Here is a 21,344-nt window from a genome sequence, read left to right on the forward strand (position 1 = left end):
TAGCAATATGCTTAGCCTTCAGTCACTATCCTGAGAAGCAACCCTATAGAGACGCAGCCTGGCAATTGTTGCTGCAAGTGACACAGCCACAGCTACTAAAGACCCAAAAAAGAAAGTTCTTGTTACCAAAGTCCCTGGCACTGTCAAATGGTTCAATATCATCTTATCAGTAGAAATGACGTAGAGCATTAATAACTGCTTTACCAGTATATCCTAAGGACCACCAAGGGACTTTTCCATATGACTTGCAGAAAACCTTCCAAGTGTTATTTGCCTTATTAGAATACTTAAAAACAAAGACTGTCTTTCTATCTGTATCCTCAGCACTTAAAACAGCACTTTGCACATAGTTAAGAGCTTATTAATGCTTCACTCATTCATTCAATTATTCCACAATCCTAGAATACTATCTTAGTCCTCAGGACTGCAAAAAGCAAGTAACTCTAGATCCACAAAAGCAGAATATCTTATTCACTGTAATTATTTTTTTTAGTCAAGCATGTTTGCATAGATTAACACAGCTATAATTCTTCACAAATTATCTTCATTTAAAAATTATTATATGAGCCCACATGAGGAACTATTAATATACTGAAGCATGAGGGCTGTGTGTGTTCATGTATATGTATGTGTATCTATGTATATATAGATAGATATACATATATACATACATACATATATGAGAGATAAGGCTTTGGACCTGTGATTTCATTTCATTAGTGAAAGGAACTCCAGGTGTAAAAACTTCTTTCAATGTAAATTGTTTGGCAACTTTGAATAGGTATTCTTAGCTCCTTTTGTATCACAGACCCTTTTGGTAGTTTGGAGAAGCCCATGAAGTCTTTCTCAGAAAAAAATTTTTTAAATACATAAGACAAAATACTTAAGATTACAAAGCAAACAAATTATATTGAAATACAATTATCAAATAATGAAAAAGCAAAATCCCAGGTTAAGACTCTTTAACTTATCTAGTATCACATAATTAGGGATTTGATGTTAACCTTAGAGGTCAACTAGTTCAGCCCCCTCATTTTACAGTTAAGTAACGATGGCCTAGAAATATTAAGTGACTTATATACAAGGTAGTAGGTAGCAGAACAGTGCTATGAACCAAGGTATAAATTCAGCCCTTTATTTAGTAGAACAAAATGCTATATTTTACTCCCAGAACAGTGGTCTGGGTTAATTAGCAGTTAACTGATTTAATAATAGCTATGCAAGAATAATAACTAGCATTTATATCATGCTTTAAGGTTTGCAAAGTTCTTTACAAATACTGTCCTATCTTAAGGTAGGTGCTGTTATTATGTCTATTTCATAGATAAGGAAATCAAGGCTGATAGAGGTTAAATGCCTTCATGAAATCACATAGTCATTATCTTAGGCAAGATCTAAACTCAGGTTTTTCTGATTTCTAGCCCTATGTTCTAACCACTGTGGCATTTCAGCTTGTTTGTCTGTCCTTATTCACAAAGCTAATGTTTGTCAGAGTCAGTACTTACACCCAGATAATCATAACTGCAAAGCTTCCCCTTCAATCACGGTGACGTGAGGGCTGCTGTGGGGGGGGGGGGGGAGAAGAGAGGCTATGTGTGTGCCTGTTTGTGGTCTACAATAGCATTATAATTTATCTGTAGTTACTATCAACAAAAGAACACACAATTATACTAAAGGATAAACAAAACATACCAAAACTGGATAAATGATTTGGATGTAAAGATTATAGTCAAGATAGTCAAGAAGACTCCTAGACATCAACTTTAATGACAAGCAAAAATGAGGTTTTTAAGGCCTGCCTAAAAGAGTTGGCAGACAAAAGGTTCTCAGTAGTTGCAATGTACCATTAGAAAAGGAAGAAATCAAGTTTACAAGTTTGTACAAATAAGTGGGGAAAGTTGTAAAGAAAAACGCAAATCAAAACAACAACAACACTGAGATTTCACTACATACCAAGATACTGACAAAAATGACAAAAGATAAGAATAATCAGTGTGTGAGGAGTTGTGGAGACACAGGCACAAATGCATTATTGGTGGAGTTGTGAACTGGTTCAACTATATGGGGAAGCAATTTGTAATTATTCAAGTAAAGTGACTAAAATGGCTATACCCTTTGATTTAGTATAGGCATATAACCCAAGAAAGTCGTTGATGAAAAAGAAAGTCTACAAGACAAACAAGATGTAGGATTAGATATCTTTTACAATTCTCAAATTAATTCTTAAAAACTCCACAAAGAAAAAATTGTACAATTTGTGAACAATTCCAACTATCTTTACAGGTCAAAATACCAAAAAGCCTACAGTGGTGATGTCATGAGCCCACATACTCTGGCAAGATGTATAACCTGACCCACCAGCTTATGTTCCAAGATATACTCACTAATTTCCCTGCCTGCTATAGTCCTTGCCAGTACAAATCTGTCTCTGCCCTCACTCTACCACTCTATGGCAAGACACATTACATCTGAATTACACCACCCACTTTCAGAAGAGGGGGAGGTAGAAGAAGGCAAAAGCATGTTCTGCCTGGGGCAGCAGGGCTTAGCCAGCAATTAAGAACAAAGAGAACTAGGTCAGGATACCACTGCGTACTAAGCATGAACGAAAAAGGGCTGACTAGAACTGAGATGAAGCTAGTCCCGTTCCCCCAGAAGACACTTGGGGCAGAGACGGAGGCTGGTGAAAAATATATACCCAATGCGGGAGAATAATCAGACACATGTCTAGTACAATTCTTGGGGGACCCTCCACCAAAGAGAAAGGAGTTAGAAAATGTAAAATAGGAGAATATAAGGGAAAAAAGACTAAAACAAAATCCAGCCTCAGAAACTTACTAGCTGTGTGACCCTGAGCAAGTCACTTAACCCCAACTGACTCACACAAGAAAAAAAAAAGGCTAAAACAAAGCAAAGATCTCAAGAAGACAGCTCTGTTAAAAACCTGGAGCACAAACAGATAAAGTCAACAGCGAAAATATTAAAACATAAGGGAAAACGGCTCCCAAGACATTTAAATGACTGCAAACATCTCTAAATAAAAATGCAAAACAAAGGAAATTAAACCCACTTCTGATGAAACAGAGAACTCTTTTGATTCTCAAGAGAGAACTGAATATCAGCATATTTTCCCAAATGGTTTAAGAGAGAAATCAAAATCCCCAAAGAAGTTAAAAGGGGACAAAATAGTAGAATTTATGTCCTCTACAGCAGATATGATTATGAGCAAATGAAGCCTTGACTCTCTCTGTAGCAAGTCCATCCAAAAGACAGAACAAATGATTAGGATAAAAAGAAAATACTCATATCCACCATTACATTTATAGCAGCACTTTTTATGGCAGCAAAGAACTAGAAACAAGGTAGATGTCCATCAATTAGGGAATGACTAAACTAACTGTCTTACATGAATGTAACAGCATATTACTGGGCTACAAAAAAAAAAAAAGATAAATATATGATAAATACAGAGAAGCATGGAAAGAAAGAACTGATGCAAAATGAAGCATAACAAGAAATCTATACATACACAATGACTATAATAACACACATGGAAACAACTACCACAAAACTATCAAAAATGAGTGATGTAAAATTGCAAAGAATAAGTATGGTCCCAAAAAAGAGACAGGAGAAACTCGGGGCCCACTCTTCCGCAGAGGTAGGAGATACATGAGTGTGGAACATTGCATGTATTTTCAGATTTCTTTTGTGTATTGATCAGTTTTGCTGATTTTTTTTCTCCTTTTTTCTTTTCTTAAACAAAAATCTTTGTTAAATGGTATGGCTCTATGAGAGGGAGAAAGTTATAGGGAGAAATATGAGTGATGTAGAAACCAAAGATTTTAATAATACTTTAAAGAAAATAAAAAGTTTTACTGGATACAAGAAGTAAAAATGATTTGAAAAGCTCAAATGTAATTCATGCACAACTTACCACAGCAAGTTGTGTCCTTGAGGCTACAGTATGAAAAACTGCAGGCATCATAAGAGATTCTTCAACTTTTAATTCCATGTCATTTTCTGCTGAAAATGTCGTTTTGGGAATAGCAGGTGGACGATCACATAAGATCATTTCTTTGTTAAACAGAAAAATTGGATTTGTGTCCTGTATTTAAAAGAATTATAATTTTAAAACTAAATTATACATTATTCACAGTCCTTCCCAACTTTAAAATTAGGATTGTATGACTAATATCAAAATGGTTTACTAGCATATGGATACTTCATAAAATATTTCTTTTGGTTATTTATATTTCTTCCAAACTCACTTCACTGCCACAAACAAACAAAGACAAAAAAAAAACAAAAACAAAAACAAACAAAAAACCAAACAAAAACAAAACCTTCTATTCTCCTCTAAATAATCTAGGATATAAGCCTAAGAATTTTTAGATTCTAACGTGTTCTCTCCTCAGCTAAAACGTATAATAGAACACAGGTGTGTACTTACTGTCCCAGCACTGTAAGTGCATACTCTTCGATCTGAGGCCATACATTCTCCTCCATTTACTACCAGTACTTGCTGGTGAATTGCAATCTTATATTTGCTTTGGATTGCATGTTTAAGGTCTGCCACACTAAGAGAAAAGATAACTACATTATTTCATTGTTGCCTCAATGAGAGGTTTATCTTTCACCAATAAAATACATAAAATTTAAAGAGGTTTATGCCAGAATTCAAATTAGGATAGTTTAACTATTGAGTAACTCTGCTCTGTATGGACTGTTTATGACTGTCCTAGACATCTCAATTTCAATCCCTTCTTTGGTCCTCCTAGTTCTCCTAGTACAGCTTTTAAAAAATGCTTTTGTAGTCTCTTAGCTTTCCTTGTCATCATCAGCTCGTCTCACAATTCTGACCATCAGGACCATTTCACATTTTTGTACTCATCCTCCAATGCCCACTACTATTTCCATCTTCTGTACAACTCTTTTTAATATTTAAGTCGGTTGGTTTCCTATACATCCACAAGAGTCTCCTTCCAAATTTGGGGGGGGGGGAGGGGCAAGGCAACCAGGGTTAAGTGACTTGCCCAGGGTGACACACTAGTAAAGTATCAAGTATCTGAGGCCAGATTTGAACTCAGGTCCTCCTGACTACAGGGCTAGTGCTCTATCCACCATACTACCTAGCTAACCCTGCACAATAGTCTCTTGATACAACTCTCTCCTTTTTCTTCATCAGAAATTTTTTCTAGTGTCTTAAGAATTTCTTTCTGGTGACTCTCACATTTCTCCTGCACTAACTTCCTTTACAGAATTTTGGGCTATTGGATCATACCTTTCCTTTCAGTGAACTCAACTCTTTTTGGAATCATTGTGGCAATGAGTTCTTGAAGTACCTAAAAACAGGCACTTATAGGTCTGCCCAAGATAGAAACTATACATATGCCCAATAATAAACTGAATACCAACCTTACAAAGACTAGGCTAGTTAGACACAGTACACTCATCACCACAATCCTGGGAAACAGGTGTCAAAAAATTTTTGGCCACTGAGCAACTCATGAAGCTGTCTTCTAAAGTTTTGAGGATTGTAATGAAATTAGATTTTTTTGAAGCATTAAAATAAAGCATTCATAAATCATAAGCAAAATTTATCATACTTGACCAAAATGTGATTTGCTAAACATATTTGGGTAAAAAAAGGGAATAGTTTCACACCTGCAAAGCACAATCTTACTCAATAACATGGTAGGGGCGAGGGATTTGAGGGGAAGGGAAAAGAAGGGAATAAGCATTTATATATAATCTACTGTAACAAGATGCATTTTCTTTAATCTCACACACACACACACACACACACACACACACACTTGTGTCAGTAAAATATTCTCACGTTTGCACTGCAAGTTCAGTGTCAAATGTTAGGGTAGTTCCAGTGTTGACCAAAAATACATATAACTTCATGATGATTTCTCTGGATTCTGGGAGTATATGTCTCTCACTCTGATATGGTCATTTAAGAACTAAAAAGAATTCAGAAACAGGGAAAAATTTTTAATATGTAGCACATTCATTAAGAAAAATCATATTAGAGCATACCTACACACACCAAAGTAGTCAGCTTTCATATGATGACACAAATATTTAGAACATAGCAGTCATAGAGGCAAACTGTTACATGGAACATAAAGTAACACATTAACCAGATTTTTCACTTTAACAAAGACAAAAGTCACTACATACCATATACACAAACACTCCTATTCAGTGGGCTCTAGTAGTTCTCTATTACCTTTATGATCAAATAAATCTTATCACTCTGGCACTTTAAGCTCCTTATAACCTTAACCCTTCTCATCTTTCCTCCAAACATTCTATGATACTATTGCATTGGCCTACCTGCAGTGCCCATATAAGGATACCACATGGGTCTCCATTCATTTTCCTTTCTCTGGAATGCTGTTTCTCATTTCCATCTCCTGGTTTCCCTTCAAGTCATAGTTTTAAGTCCCATATTTTACAAAAGTCTACCTTCTCACATCCTCTCACATGCTAGTGTCTTTTCAAAGATTATCAATTACTGCATAGATCTTGTATTTGTCAGGTTATTTACATGTGGTCTCCCCAATTTGAACATTATTTGAAGGAGCTTAACTACCATTTAAAAAAAAATATCTCCAGAATTTAGCATTTTCTTTGGCACATATTAAGTGCTTAGTAAACGCATGTTGACTGAAGTATAGATCAGTTTTTGTCATCCCCTCGGCTTTCGAGGAAGTAAAGGGGCATATAGTAGGAAATGTAGGTCAAGGTAAAATCTAAAGATTTCCACAACTATTATTTTTTTAAAAAATAAAGTTTTCTTGTAGCTGTTAAAAGCAGTTCCTGCCCTCACTGAATTAGTCTATCATAAAGGTTTCCAAGTTAAAGATAAACAAAAATTTATTTATATGCCAACCAAATACTATACTGTTTAAAAGTAAGATTTAGACTTACCTTCAGGCACTGTTAAAGGGGATACCACTTTTCTTAACTGTAAGAGACTAAAAACTGGTATATGCTTCCTTTGCTTGATATTGGCAACAGAATGACATTACTGTTCAAAATGAAATCTGGTGACCTAGAAATGAAAATATTTTTGGTTCATTTATTAAGAAATACCACATATGCCCAAAGCCCATATCTTTGGAGAAGATTCTAGGGGGCAGGTTAGTCATCACAGTTCCTTACTTAATGTAAATCAGTTTTTAATAATTTTCCAGTTACTATTTTAGGCAAAGACACCTGTAATACTTGTAAGTCACCAGAGTCTTCCAAGTCACATGATAAACAAGGAAGACTAAACATGTTCTCTGATCCTCATGACCTCTCAAACATCTCTATGGGCAAGAGTTAAGCAACTGCAACTATATCCATAGTCTAAGACACCAAGAACCTTAATGAGGCAAGAACCCAATAAGCCCTAATGCAATCACTCAGCACCCCATCAACAACAAGCTGCCACACTCTGTCAGAGGAGGACAATTTCTGGAATCCATTCAGCAATTTGTTTGCTGCTGCTATACAGTCTATGTCAGCACACCCCCTACTCTTGCTCTCACCCCACTATTCTGTGGCAACAAGTAACTGAACTCAACTCTGCTCAACCCTTTCTACCAGGAGGGTGTGGAAGTATAGGAAAGCAAAAGAACTACGTTCTCCCTGGAGGCAGCATGTGTGCTGCTCTATAAGCAGTCTTCTGTCAGGGACCTAAGAAACAGGGAATTGGGGAAAAGTACCAGCATATATGTGTAGCTCCACCAAGCCTGAAGGAAAGGGGACCAGAATCCAGCTGAGACCAGTTCTGTCCTCCCAGAAGTCACTTGGGGAAGAGACTAAGGCAGGTGAAAAGTGAATTCTCCATCACAAGTGGCATTTGAGACAGCTTCTTAGTTCAACACAGAAGAACCACCATCAAAGAAAAAGTGAGAAAATGAGTATCATGGGGGAAAAAAAAAGAAAATAAGGGGAAAGAGTTTAATTACCAAAGTTCTTGGGATGAAGAAAATTCAGTGAAAAATCTTGAGCACAAGCTGATAAACCAATAGGGAAGACAGTAATAGTAAAAGGCAATACTAACTCCAGACCAACTACATGAGTCCAAACAGCTGAATAAATATTACAAAAATAAATCAACACCTGATGATGCAGAGAACTCTGTGGATTCCCAGGAATGCACAGCAGGAGAGAAATAAGAATTGTGGAAGCAGGATTTATGTCCTGCACAGCAGAAAGAGAAAAATTTGAGTCCACAGTGGCAGATCTCTTCAAAGAGGGGGAAAAAAAAAAGAACAAAAGATTGGAATTGCAAATAACAAAAGTGAGGGATAATACTAAATGAGAAGCAAAAAACAATTTTAAAAAATATGATTTCTATGCAAGCATACATGTTAATCTTGAAGAGAGGATGCATTAGCAATGTAAGAATTATAGGTCTCCCAAAAGAAAATCTGAACACCCTAATGTAAAAAATAATACAAGAAAACTGTCCACTCCCCCCATCTTCTAGCTCTTAGTGACACTGGCTCCACCTAAAGACATAGTATCTCTGGTCACCATTTTCAGAACTCATACCCCTCTGATTACAATGGTTATGGTGTAATAAGAATACTACTTGATTCCAATCGCCACCTCTAAACTCTCCCTTTATATCACAATCATTCAATAACATTTTTGATGTTCTTTGATGTTCATGCTATCACCCCAGTCACTAGTCGATTCCTTACTCAGACTATACCCTTGCACTCCCATTTCTAATATATTGCCAAAGACTGTCAATTTTACCTTCATAACATCTCTAGCACAATTCTCCCTTCTTTCCTCTGACACTGTCACCTCCCTGGTACAGGTCATCACCTCACACTTGGGACTATTATAAAAGCTTGCTTGCTAGTTGGTCTCCCTACCACAAGTCTCTCCCCACTTTAGTCCCTCCATCACTCAGTTGCCAAAGTGATCTGGTCTGTCATTAACAATAACAACAGCTAAAATCTTATGTAGAGCCTAGATATACCACTTTACAAATATTATCTCATTTGATCCTCACAACAGTTCTGGGAGGTAGGTGTTATGAAACCCATTTTATATTTCAGAAAACTAAGGCAGTGCTTAAATGACTTTTTCAGATAGAAAGGCTTCATATACACAAAAATATCTAGAGCAACAATTTTTGTGGTAGCAAAGAAATGAAAACAAAGTAGAAATCCATTGACTGGAGAATGGATAAACAAATTGTGGTACTTGAATGAAATGGAACATTGTTATACCATAAGAAATAACAATTATGACAAACACAGAGAAAACTTAAATGGACCAATTACAAAGCAAAGAAAATAACATACATAAACAAAGCAATGTAAACGGGAAGAACAAAAAAAAAGTATTCATCTATTTCCTCTAAGGTATCAGTTCTGTTAATATAATTGGGCAAAATAGTTTCTCATAATATTCTTTATATCCTCTCCAAATATTGTGAGTTTTCTTAATCTTTTAAGCAATTTGGTTTTCTTTTTTAAAATCAGATTAGCTATCTTTATTTTACTCGTTATTTTGCAGGGTACTTGACAAATATTATCTCTTGATCCTTAACAACTTCAAGCTATATATCTCCATTTTACAGATGAAGAAAAGGGCTGAGAGATGTCCAAGGTACCACAACTAGTGAGTATCTATGGTAGAATTTGAACACAGGTCTCCCTGACTTGAAGTCTATTTCTCTATCCTCTACGCCACCTAACTGCCTTGAACAAAACGCCCTTAAAGAAAGAAATAAAGTAATTGGAGACTAAGTAGCATGGATCAAAGAACAAGCTATACAATATTACTACACTGTGATCAAGAAATGTATTTAGTATTTCTGCTTTTCTACTTTTTTGTGAGATCTTTTAGCACCTCACATATAGTCTGTTTTTATAAAAGTGCCATGCATGGCTGAGAGGGGGAGGGCTTTTTATTCTCATTTAGTAATTACCAGAGTTATCATCTCTAATTTTGTTAAATTCAAATTCTTAACTTCTTTGTTGTTTGTCTTTGGCTTGGATTTGTCTAGATTTGAAAGAAGGTATATTAGTGCTCCCCATTAATGCTCGTCTAAATTATCATATACTTAATAACTTTATTTGAATCTTTGTGTTTCATTTGTTTCTTATAAACGGATTGTTGGATTCTTCTTTAATACATTCTGCTACCCTCTTCTATTTAATGTATGAATTCATCCTATTAACACAGTTATGACTGTGAATTTCCCTTCATCCTGTCCTCCTGTACTATTTTCTCCTTTATCCCCACCCTTAAAAAAAGGTGGTAAAAGAAAGGGAATTTCAATAAAAACTTAACTCTCCACTTTCCATCTACAACTCTGCTTGGTTTGAACTCCAAGTAAGATGATTTCCTAACTCAGGATAAGCTGATCATCTGAAATCTCATCATCATGTTGTTTAACTCTGCTTTGGATACTAAATACTTTCCTAACTGCTTCAGCCTCCTCTCCTCTCTGGAGGGGTGGAGAACTCTTCCTAAGCTCTCCTTCATAGAGGGCTGAATTTGGAATCTCCAGATAACTCTCCACTTTCCATCTTCAGCTCTGCTTGCTTTGCAAGGAATGGGATATCCTCATGGGTACCTACCCCCTCAGCTTTTAAGCTTCCTTTTGTGAATTTTCTTCCCCCATTCTTAACTGCATCTCCAGTGCTTAACACAGTGCGTGGCACATAGTAGGTGCTTAATAAACATTTGCTGTCTTTCAGACAGTAACATCTGACTTTTCGTGACCACATTTGGAGTTTTCTTGGCAAATATATTGGGAGTAGTTTGCCATTTCCTTCTCCAGTTCATTTTACAGATAAGGAAATTGAGGCAAATAAGTTAAGTGACTAAGCATCTGAAGCCAGATTTGAACTCAGGTCTTCCTGATTCCAGACTCTGCCACCTAGCTGCCTCTTAATCAATATTCTAATTAGAGCAGTACTAGGTAAGCAATCTTCTGTGTTATTTTTCTCTTATCCTTACCCCAATTACTCTCTCCAGTTCTAAGTTTGCTTTGGTTACAATTATTCCCCCATTTATGTTGTCCTCTCTGCTAGAATCTCTCCCTTCTATTTCTCCCTTGTCCCTTGCCTTCTCATTTCCTTTTCAATTCTGATATACTGCTATACTGAAGGGGTAGAAGGTGGGAAGTAAATGTGTTCAGTTTTCCTTTTTTCCAAGTCGGATGACAGTGAGAAACATGGTGGGCACAACCCCCCCTTCCTCTATGATTTTATATTCTTCATCATAGGAACCTCTATTATTAGTGATTTCTGTTCCTTTCCTTCCACAACATAGTCTCCTGTCCTTCTCATTTCTGTCTTCTCCTAAAACCATTAAAACACAACAAAAGCCATCCTCAGACTGTTATTTTTAGCTTTCTCTGAGTCAAAGATATTAGAGTTTGGAAAAGACATCTGTAAATTTCCCCCCTCCCATGCCATTAATGTGTAAACAAGCCATCCTCATTCTTTTTCAATTAAATAATTATGTGAATCTTTCTGTGTTTCTATTGATGCCTGCAATTCTTTCAAAATATCTATTTGGTTCTGGCCTTTTAAACAAGAATGTCTGGAAATCTTCTACTCCATTAAAGATCCATTTCCATTCCCCACACCCTTTCCATCTATTATATTCAATTTTGTCATGTAGGTTATTCTTGGTTGTAAACTTTCAACTCTCCTTTTGAAATATTGTATTCCAAGTTCTCTACATTAACATGTTAGCTCCTAAGTTTTATGTAAATTCTTGGTACTTAAATTTTTTTCTTTCTTGCTGCTTGCAGTTTTCTTTTTTAACATAAAAGCTCTGGATTTGTATATTAAGTTCTTAAGAATTTTCATTGTGGAAGTTTCTTTCAAGATGTGTTCAACAGATTATATATTCACTTTGCCCAAATGTTCTAATATGTCCAGGTAGTTTTCTTTCATGATTTCTTCAAATATGATATTTAGTTGTGTGACCCAGGGCAAGTCACTTAACCATGATTGCCTCCAAAAAAAAAAAAAAGAAAAAGAAAAAATTTCATATCTAGGACCTCTTTTTTTTTTTTTTTTTTTTTTTGGTCCATGGCTTTCAGAAAGTCCAGTGATCTTTAACTTTTCTCTGTCTAGCTCAATTTTTCAGGTCATTCCATTCTTGAGTGAGGCTTTTCATCATCTGTTTTGAGATGTCAATTTTCTTTTCCACTCTTTCTTCCTTAGCTTTTCCATTATGCACTTCTTTTTCCTCTATTCCAGGTACTCCTACAAATCCCTGTGGCCAGGGCATTTCTTCCCCCCAAAGGTTTCACTACTTGTGGTCACTATCCTCCATGTTTACCCTCTGGACTTCTTTCAAATGGATGTATTTCCTCAAGGTATACAGAGTTCGAGGTTTCCTCATTTCATTCACCACAGCATTAAGGTTACAACAAGGAGAAAAGAAGGTGACAAAAAACTGAACTCTGGTAAATCTGTGCAACTGAATGGCATGGGCAGGGCTTGACTAGTCCTGAATAATGGCCTAGACTAGGTCTTCCTTCAAGTGGTGGGCTGAGCCTGAGGTCTCTCTTTTGCCACAAGACTGAAGACCTCCTGTGCTGTAGGTTCTGCCTGAGGTTATTTTCCCTTGCTGCTTTGCCTAGGTCATTTCTCCTATCCTGCAGGACCCCCTGAAAAGCCCCAAGGTTGCCTGTGCTTCAATTTCTACCTAATCTATCCCAGGGTCTTCTGTAGGACTCTGAGGGTCCATCCGTGGATTCCTGGACTGGGAAAGGGAATCTGCATATTACAATAATTGCTTTGCAGAATGTGCATTTCAAAGCTCCAATGGGAAGTATGTCATAGCAGTCATAGCATCAGGAGACTTATGTAAAAACCAGGTTTATTACAAGAGAAACAAACATGCATGTGGAACCAAATGAGTTCACAGTCCTTACAGAAGTTTGCATATTTATGACAGTACAACAAAAGGAGAAAACAGAAAGGGGCATGGTATGAAAGGGGAAAGGTGCAGTAACCCCCTCCTGAAGGGGTAGGCGATGGCAAAAGCAGACTTCTTTTCCCTTGGGAACCTCTAGAGCAGGGTGGGGAACCTGCAGTCTCAAGTTCAAGTCTTCAAGTTCAGTCAAGCTTGGGTTCAGCCAAAAAGGCCACACTTGAGGACCTAGAGGACCATGTGACTCCTGCATGCTTTGAGTCCACTGTTTCTGGAAAAAATGGCAACTAAAAAAACAAGTTCAGAGGACCCCTTAACAACAGCTCTTAACAGGAGTAGAAGGTGGGGGTGAGGGGATTATCCTTTAAATCAGGTCTGCATGGCAGCTAGCAGCAGGCCAAAGGATTTCCTCTACATACAAAGGATGTTTTCCTCTACATTTGGCCACCAGAAAACCTGCCTCAGGTTGTGCCTGCCTGCTCTAAACTCTAGCCTCAGTCTTACCATAGCCCCCTCAGCCTACGGCAATTTTAGGTCCATCTTAAAAGAATTCTTAAAATCCTTCATCAAATAGCTGACCCTTGTGTCAAAAGCATTTTCTGCTAACACTAGATAGTGTTCTCTTCTGTAAATTCTCTTGCACTTAATAAACTCTGTGCTTGTTATATCCCTCCCCATTTGCACTTCAGCAAGCTATTATTTCTTATTAATCAGTAATACAAATATAATCCATACTCTGGTTTATTCTAAAGAACTGTTTTCAATTATCTAATTTTCTTCTTTTTTATTAATCCAGCAAGGTTTCAATACTGAGGTTATTAACCTTATTAACCAATAGGTCTGTAATCTTAATCGTTTACTTCAATTCTTCCAAGGATTCACGATCCTTATATGTATCCATTCTAATGGATCAGATCACAACCTAGTTGTCATTTCTTATCCTGTGCAATTCTTGTTCATGCTCTTCTATAAAACTTCCATAACATTCTTCTGCTATATTTTTTTAAACATTTTCTCAGCCCCACTGTAGTATCTAAGCTGTCCATTGTTGTTGTCCCTCATTTTTGCTACATGACAGGCCCATGGGTATTGGCCTTAATTATTTTTCTGACCTTACTGTGATTTATTCAAGTCAAAGTCCAAACATGTATCACTACTATTTCTAAGGCACAAATATCAAATAAATTATGACTCTTTCTTAGAATTTACCTTTTATAATATTTGTGGGAAAAGGACATGTTTTATGTCTCATAAAACCGACAAACAGCACAAATTCAGAATAAACTAACAGAAGTGCAAAGAAGGACACCAATGATAAAGACTGTACACAACCACCCTGGCTGTGCTTTTTCTTGAGTAATGAAAACACAGAGATAATAAATAGTATAATACCTCATAGCTAAAAGCAGTAGATGGGAAAACAACACTTTAGTTTGGCATGATCAGCTAATTCTGATAACTCCAAGAGCTTTTATGTATGAAACTTAAAAGACAACAAATAGACGCAACATGGAACCAATTTGCCAGTGTTTCAAGAGCATTTTCCTCCATTATAAATAACAGCAGAAGTACCATATTTGGTTCTATCACTACTTCACGCAATTTTTGTTTTTATTTAGCCAAAAAAAAAAGGAAAAACAAAAGGAAATGGAACTGACACTTAAGATTCCTAATGAGTATTAGGAATTCAGAGAAGAAATCTAAGGTTAAAACAACCTTAAAGGAACCCAAATATCAATTTTTCATAGTAATTAAAGGAGAGAACCAAAGAATGAAAAAGAAAAATCAACAGGTGCATTAATATAACAACAAAAACCAAAAGACTACTAAAAGATATCAATTAACTACCAATTCAATCAATTACAGCTTTCAAAAAATATGATGAAGTACTGTACATTCAATGGAAGGCCACATTTTCAGTTTCTCCTCTGTCATGGTTTATTTCCATCATGTTGGGCACAATCATTGCAGGTTAATCACACCTGTCCCCATCTCCTATGTATAGGTGGATTCTGTCCTGGACCCTGTTTCCCTAAACACTCTCCCTGTGATCTCAACAACAATCATAATTTCTATATAAAATCTTCATTCTTCACCGGAACTGGAGACCCACAAATCCCACTACCTCCTAGACATCTCTATCTGGATGCCCCACAGGCAACTCAAACTCAACACATCCAAACAATTCAGTATCTCCTCCCCCCAACACTCACACCTTTTCCTAATTTCCTTATTTCCACCAAGGTGTAACCATTCTTCCAATTACCCAGGTTCTTGACCTAGGAGTCATTCTCAACTCTTCCATCTCATTCATTCCCCAGAGACAAATAGTTGCTGAGATTTATTGTTTTCACCTATTCAACATTGCTCACATTGATTCCCCATAATCAACATGATAAAACACCAACTTGGTCTCATACAAAAAAGATATCTTCATGGAAGAAAAATCTGAAGACAAACAGTTGAATTTTGTATTCTCTAAAGTCAATTGTGATGGCAAAGATTTGGTTTACTATGGAATATCATATTTTCTCTTTTTTACCCCAAGGAGAGTCTGTGTCACTGTTCCACTTCACTGTAAATCCCTTTTTTCTTCTAGTTTCATTTACAGTTAAGACTTTCAAGCTTGAAAGGATTCAGTTCCTATGGCAGCATTATGTCCACATTAGTCAATGGATAAAGATTCCCTAAAGAAAGCTAGGTTGCACAGTGTATGGAGTGCCAGGTCAGGAAGACGTATCTTGGGGCAGCTAGGTGGCGCAGTGGATAGGGCACCACCTCTGGAGTCAGGAGGACCTGAGTTCAAATCCAGCTTCAGACACATAACACTTACTAGCTGTGTGACCCTGGGTAAGTCACTTAACCCCAACTGCCATGCCGAAAATAAAAAAAAGACGCTTCTTCCTGAGTTTAAATTTGGCCTCAGTCGCTGTGACCCTAGGCAAGACACTTAACCTTGTTTGTCTCAGTTTCCTCATCTGTAACATGAGCTGGAGAAGGAAATGGCAAACCATTCCCCTATCTTTGCCAAGAAAACCCCAAATAGGGTCTCCAAGTGTCAAGACAAGACAAAACAACAAGATATCACATTTATCTAAGTTAAAATTTATAGAGTATAGAAACTATGTATCACCCTCTGTGCCCTTTCCATCATTCTACAACTATCACTGCAAATCAAATACAGCAATGTACTACACATTTTTCTTTGGTTCATGAGTTGTCATGGCCAGAGTTCATCACCAAATAGTCACCTTTATTAGGCTGTCCTTAGAAAGCAAACTTACTCTTACCAAAATGGAAACAAAAAAAGGAACAAGATGCATTCACAACTAAGAGGAAATAAAAATTTACAAAATTAAAATGTAGTGTTAGGGCTAATGTTATTTCCATAAGACACACATATAAGCACTGAGAGTATAAGCCACTCAAATGAAAATTAACAAAATAATCCATTTTTTATTTTCTGTATATTGAAATGTTCATGTTTGTTTGAAAGTACATGTTTGAAGGTACAAGTAGGACTAGTTACTGGCCTTTAAGGTCCTTCCAACTGATTCTGAAAAATGCTTGGTGAACTGTACTGAATTGCAAGACATTAAAAAGAGAAATTATTTTCAGATACAGCCACTGTATGAATTTATTCTGCTTGCTTGAAGGAAAGATTTTTATTTGGAAGGGGTTAGGGAAAGGAGAGGAAGGGTTAAAATAAGTATTTATATAGCACCTATTATGTGCCCAGTGCATTTTACAATTAATTCATTTGATCCCCATAGCAACCCTTTGAGCTAGGTGCTCTCATTTTGAAGATGAGGAAGCTGAAGCAAAGAGAGATTAAGTGAATTGCCCAGTGTCAAACATCTAGTAAATGTATGAGCTCAGGTTTCCATCCACTGAGCTACCAGCAGCCACTAGGAGGGAGGGGTAGTCAGTGATACAAAAGTAAAAGAATGTCAAAGAAACATTTCTTAAATGAACAGTATACTGAAAGGGGCATTTAAGCAGGGCAATGTTGCTCAACAATCTCAAATGTGATCTTTAAAATAAGCTTTACATTATAGATTTGTGGTTTCATATACAATACTCTTTCTGTTCTTTGTATATGGAAATGTTTATTTGTTGGTGTTTGTTAAATTCATAGTAAAAAAAATTCTTTAAGGTCATGCCAAAAGCCCTAAAACCTGAGTTTTGTTGTAAAACCCAACAAGATAATTGATAGGAAAGTACTCTGTTTAAAGTAAACTATTATTAAAATTATCCCCAAAAGCTCCCACACGTTTCATGATTTGTCAGTGGTACTGACGGGGTTTCAGCCCAAGTCATCTTCTCACCCCTGGCCCCAGCTCCTTATTTCCCTTTGAAAGCTTTAGCCTTACCTTCTGATCTTATTCAGATGCACCTTCCTCCCTAGCCCTAAAAAGAACCTGGCTCCTGTTTGTCTACAGTCCCAGAAAAACCTTAAACTTTTAGGTTCCTTATCTACTCTCTTTATCTCCCTTTGAAAGCAAACTTCTACCTTCCAGTTCCCTTCATTATCTATTCCCATTGTTTATTCAATCTCTTAAACCTTCCAAACAGGGAATTCTCACCTAGACCCTTTTCCCAACCACCCCCCCTTCCTCTGGCCACCCAAAGTTACTTTAGTGTATTTAAGATCCACCCTAGCCCCCATTCAGACACTGAGAATTTCTCATGCCCAAAAGGCTGAGACTCTCATGCCCACTCGTCCCTACAGAGCGTTACTAATCTTCAGGATCCTTACGAGACTAGCCTATATGATTTATCTCTAAAAAACTTTTTCTCTGGCTGGAAGATCTGAGTTGAATTCTTTCAGGCAGGGTCCGGCGCCGCGATCTTGGGGTTTCTGAGCACCCCAAAACCTCTAGACCTCTTCAGTACCAGGATTTTCTGTATTACCCAATGTTCAAAACATCAAATCACCTAACCAAATCCTATAAATCTGCCCTTTATAAATTCCTTCCTTTCCTGATGCCAAACTAATTCAGGGCTTTATCAACTCAGGTCTAAATAATAAAAATCACCTTCCTATCTTCCTGACTCTATCTCTCCCCTATGCAGGCCATCTAGAACATCACTGTCAGATTTAATTTCACCACTCATAATGTCAGTCACCTCTCCAAGGTTCTTACTGGATAAAGACCTACCTCTTGACCTTCACAATCAAGAGTCAATCACTTTTCAAATACACCTAGTTCCTTTTTGTGAACCTTTGTTCATGTTAGATTACACCCCATGGGGGAGGGGGGGAAGAGGCATAAACAAGGCTGTCCTAAATCCTTTCCAATTTTCAAAGCCAATACCAACTTCAATTTCTTTGGATCATCGATCAACAGATAGTTCGGATGGGGTGGGGATCTGGGCCCCAGAAAGGAAAAACCCCGGCCAAGTCTCTGGCATTCACCTGAAGCTATAATATCTCATCAACTGGCCTTTCATTGTGGCTACACCCAATCTCCCAATTCTATTAAACCCTTAACCTAGCCTAGCCCTCCCTATGGCCCCCAGCCATTTCCCACACTTAATCCTAGCTAGGCTCTTTTGTCCAGGTCCCAGGAATTCTGTTCACCTCAGTTTACTGACCACTCTCATCCAGATCTCCTTAGACCCCTCCTCCAGTCACCCCAAACTACTTGGGCCACTCCTAGATCCCTCCCAGTCTTTCTGTATATAAGGTCCATCTCGTCTCCATTAAGATGCTGAGATTCTTAAAATCTAGCCACTGCTTATCCATGTACAGACTCCTTAAGACTCTGCCCAATATGACAATGTTCTAATAAACCTTGTCTTTGGCTGAAAGAAGGCTTGGGTCGAATTCTTTCAGACAGGACCTGCGTATAGTAATTTTGGGGTCCCAGGACCCCTGAACCCCTAAACTGCATCATTCTAAGGGTATTTATTTAGATCATCTAGTCTATAACCCCTCACATATTAAGAAGGAAGAAATTGAAGCTTAGGGAGTTTAAGTGACTTACTCCAGGTCACACAGGGATGAAAGGGGCAAAATGGAACAAATGACCTAAAAAGATATGAGGAGATACTTCTCCACATTTTTCTGCAAAGTTTGGAATCTGTAAGTGTGGAACATTTAATGTTAAAAAAAACTTCCTTTTTTTTCTTTTACCCCCTTCTCTTAAAAAACAAAAAACCTCAAAACCTTTGTTATTAAGGGATAGCTCTTGCAAGTGATACAAAAACAATAAAACTGTTTAAAAAAAAGTCAATAAAAATCTATTTTTGAAGGATGGATCAGACAATATCAGTAATGTTGAGGGTAATATTAAGGAGTCCCTTGACCTTATCTTTTTGAGTTGCCATATTTTCCAGAAGCAATGGATCCAGAGTATGGAGGAGGCCCTGAATGTGTCAAGAAGGAAGCCTCCCCTGACCTGACATAATGTGACCTGTTCATTACTACCCTACTGGAAAACTTATAAGTCCTACACAATCTACTTTTAGCATATATTTCCAGACTTAATACACATTATACTCCATTCATGAATTCCATATTCCAAACTAGTCTAACTTGAAGATCTCCAGCCACACAACTACTCCAAAAAAAAAAAAATTAGGAAAAAAAATAGCTAAGCTGAACAATAATAATAATAAAATTCAAAAACTGCAGTTAAGTGACTTTGTGTAACCAAGAACTGCAAATTAGTCAGTCAGGGGCTCTGGCAGAAAAGACAGGACCAATTCTGGCAAATAAGACTGCAGCTAAACAGCTAGAGAGACTGCAAGGCTTCAAGATTCTATATCTACAGGCAACAAGAGCAAAAGACTCCTTTGAAAAAGCATCTGTACCTCAAAGATGGTGGAAGGGGCAAAGCAAATAACCCCAGGATGTATAGAACAGTACTTAGTATCAAATTCAAATAGAACTAAATAGGAGTCAAGGTAATGAATGAGACACCATATATTTTTAGACTTAAACTTTGACCACTAAGTGGATTTGTGTGGCCTGACTAGGTGAAAGGGGGAATTGAGGAAAAGAAAAAAGGAGAGTCACTGAAATTTTTTTTATAGTAAGTTCATTAAGAAGTACAGGCAAGCAAAATGATTTTCAAACTAACTTGTTGAATTTTTATATACTTCTTAAAAAAAAAGCAAGTGGTATGAAATATTCAGTTTCATATACAATCCTCTTTGTATGTATGTAAATGGTCATTTCTTTGGCATTTATTAAGTTCAAGACCTAAAAAAATATACATATTTTTTAAAGAGAAACATACTGATTTGATTCCTATAACATTTGTGATAATCTAAGGAATTAGTTTCTATGTTTTATAGTGGTTGGAAAAGGTATAAAAAGCCCAAAACACAAAAATATCAGACTAACAATAGTTTTCACAGGTCAATTGCTCAAGTTGGCTATCACTAAGAATAACTTGTCATCCTATAATTTTGATAATCAAAGCACATCAGGGCATTGATGACTTGGCATCAATCTTCACTGTCAGCTCAAAGGATTTAAAGGGCATTAGAGAACTATGCAACCCCTTCAAATTAAGGTTTAGGGGTAGTCTGAAGATTTTTTTCATGGTCTAAGACAGCAGAGTCAAAATTCAAACTAAGATTCTTTGATGCAAAATTCATCATTCTTTCTTTGCCTTATCCTATCTCCAAAGAGGTTGGTATACTGTGTAGCTTCAATTCTTTGAGATTTACAATCACCTTGGAAGAAGAAACTGTAGTTCAGAGAGGTTAAATGATTTACCAGTTCACTTATTAAGTATTTGAGTCAGTATTCAACTTGTAATGTCTGTACTTCAAACCCAATGTAGTTCCTGCTTTTTAAGCTACATCCTTCGTTAGATTTGGAGAAATTTAACGTTTAGGATATAAACAGTACTTAAGAATGACCATTTGTTTAATTTGCACCTAAATCAGGTGACTAACTAGGGGTAAGGAATAATTAGTCCTAAGTAAAACAAACTCTAAGGATGCACAAAAATATTTAAAGCTCTTTTTGCATCAGCAAATAATTGTTAAGTGAGGGAGTACCTATCAATTAAGTAAAGGATGAACAAGTCAGGTTATATAATGTATACAATACTATTATGCTGTAAGAAATGAAAGTGTTTCAGAGAAACCTGGGAAGATTTGTATGGGAGTAAAGTAAGCTGAATAAGTAATATTGACAACAATACTATAAAGACAAATAAATTTGAAAGACTTGAAAAATACGACTAACCATATTTTTTTAATATGGCCAATGAGGAATTTGTTTTGCGTGACTATATATGTTTGCAACCGGGTCTTGTTTTTTCTTTCTTTCTTAAATGAATGGGAGAGATGAAGGGTCGGACTAGAGGTGGTAGTGATGAGGTGAGTTTTTGCTAATAATATGACCAGTTCACAAAAGAATTGTGAACTATTGGCACCCAAAGGACAGAATA

General features: G+C 36.8%; 1 protein-coding gene across 2 annotated transcripts in view; it reads right to left on the reverse strand.

The window, feature by feature from the left end:
- Positions 1-21,344, reverse strand: part of LOC114053915 (RB1-inducible coiled-coil protein 1) — an 86,869-nt gene that overhangs the window by 57,594 nt on the left and 7,931 nt on the right. For both annotated transcript variants that reach the window (XM_027877047.1, XM_027877046.1), the window contains exons 2-5: positions 6,946-7,069; positions 5,843-5,972; positions 4,454-4,580; positions 3,938-4,108 (exon numbers count right to left, since the gene is read on the reverse strand). In XM_027877047.1, the coding sequence (XP_027732848.1) occupies positions 3,938-4,108; positions 4,454-4,580; positions 5,843-5,913 (369 nt within the window). In that variant the 5' untranslated portion in view covers positions 5,914-5,972; positions 6,946-7,069. The remainder of the gene's footprint in view (positions 1-3,937; positions 4,109-4,453; positions 4,581-5,842; positions 5,973-6,945; positions 7,070-21,344) is intronic.

The sequence above is a fragment of the Vombatus ursinus genome, unplaced genomic scaffold (assembly GCF_900497805.2).
Source record: "Vombatus ursinus unplaced genomic scaffold, bare-nosed wombat genome assembly UNPS02014812.1, whole genome shotgun sequence".
Lineage (NCBI taxonomy): Eukaryota > Metazoa > Chordata > Mammalia > Diprotodontia > Vombatidae > Vombatus > Vombatus ursinus.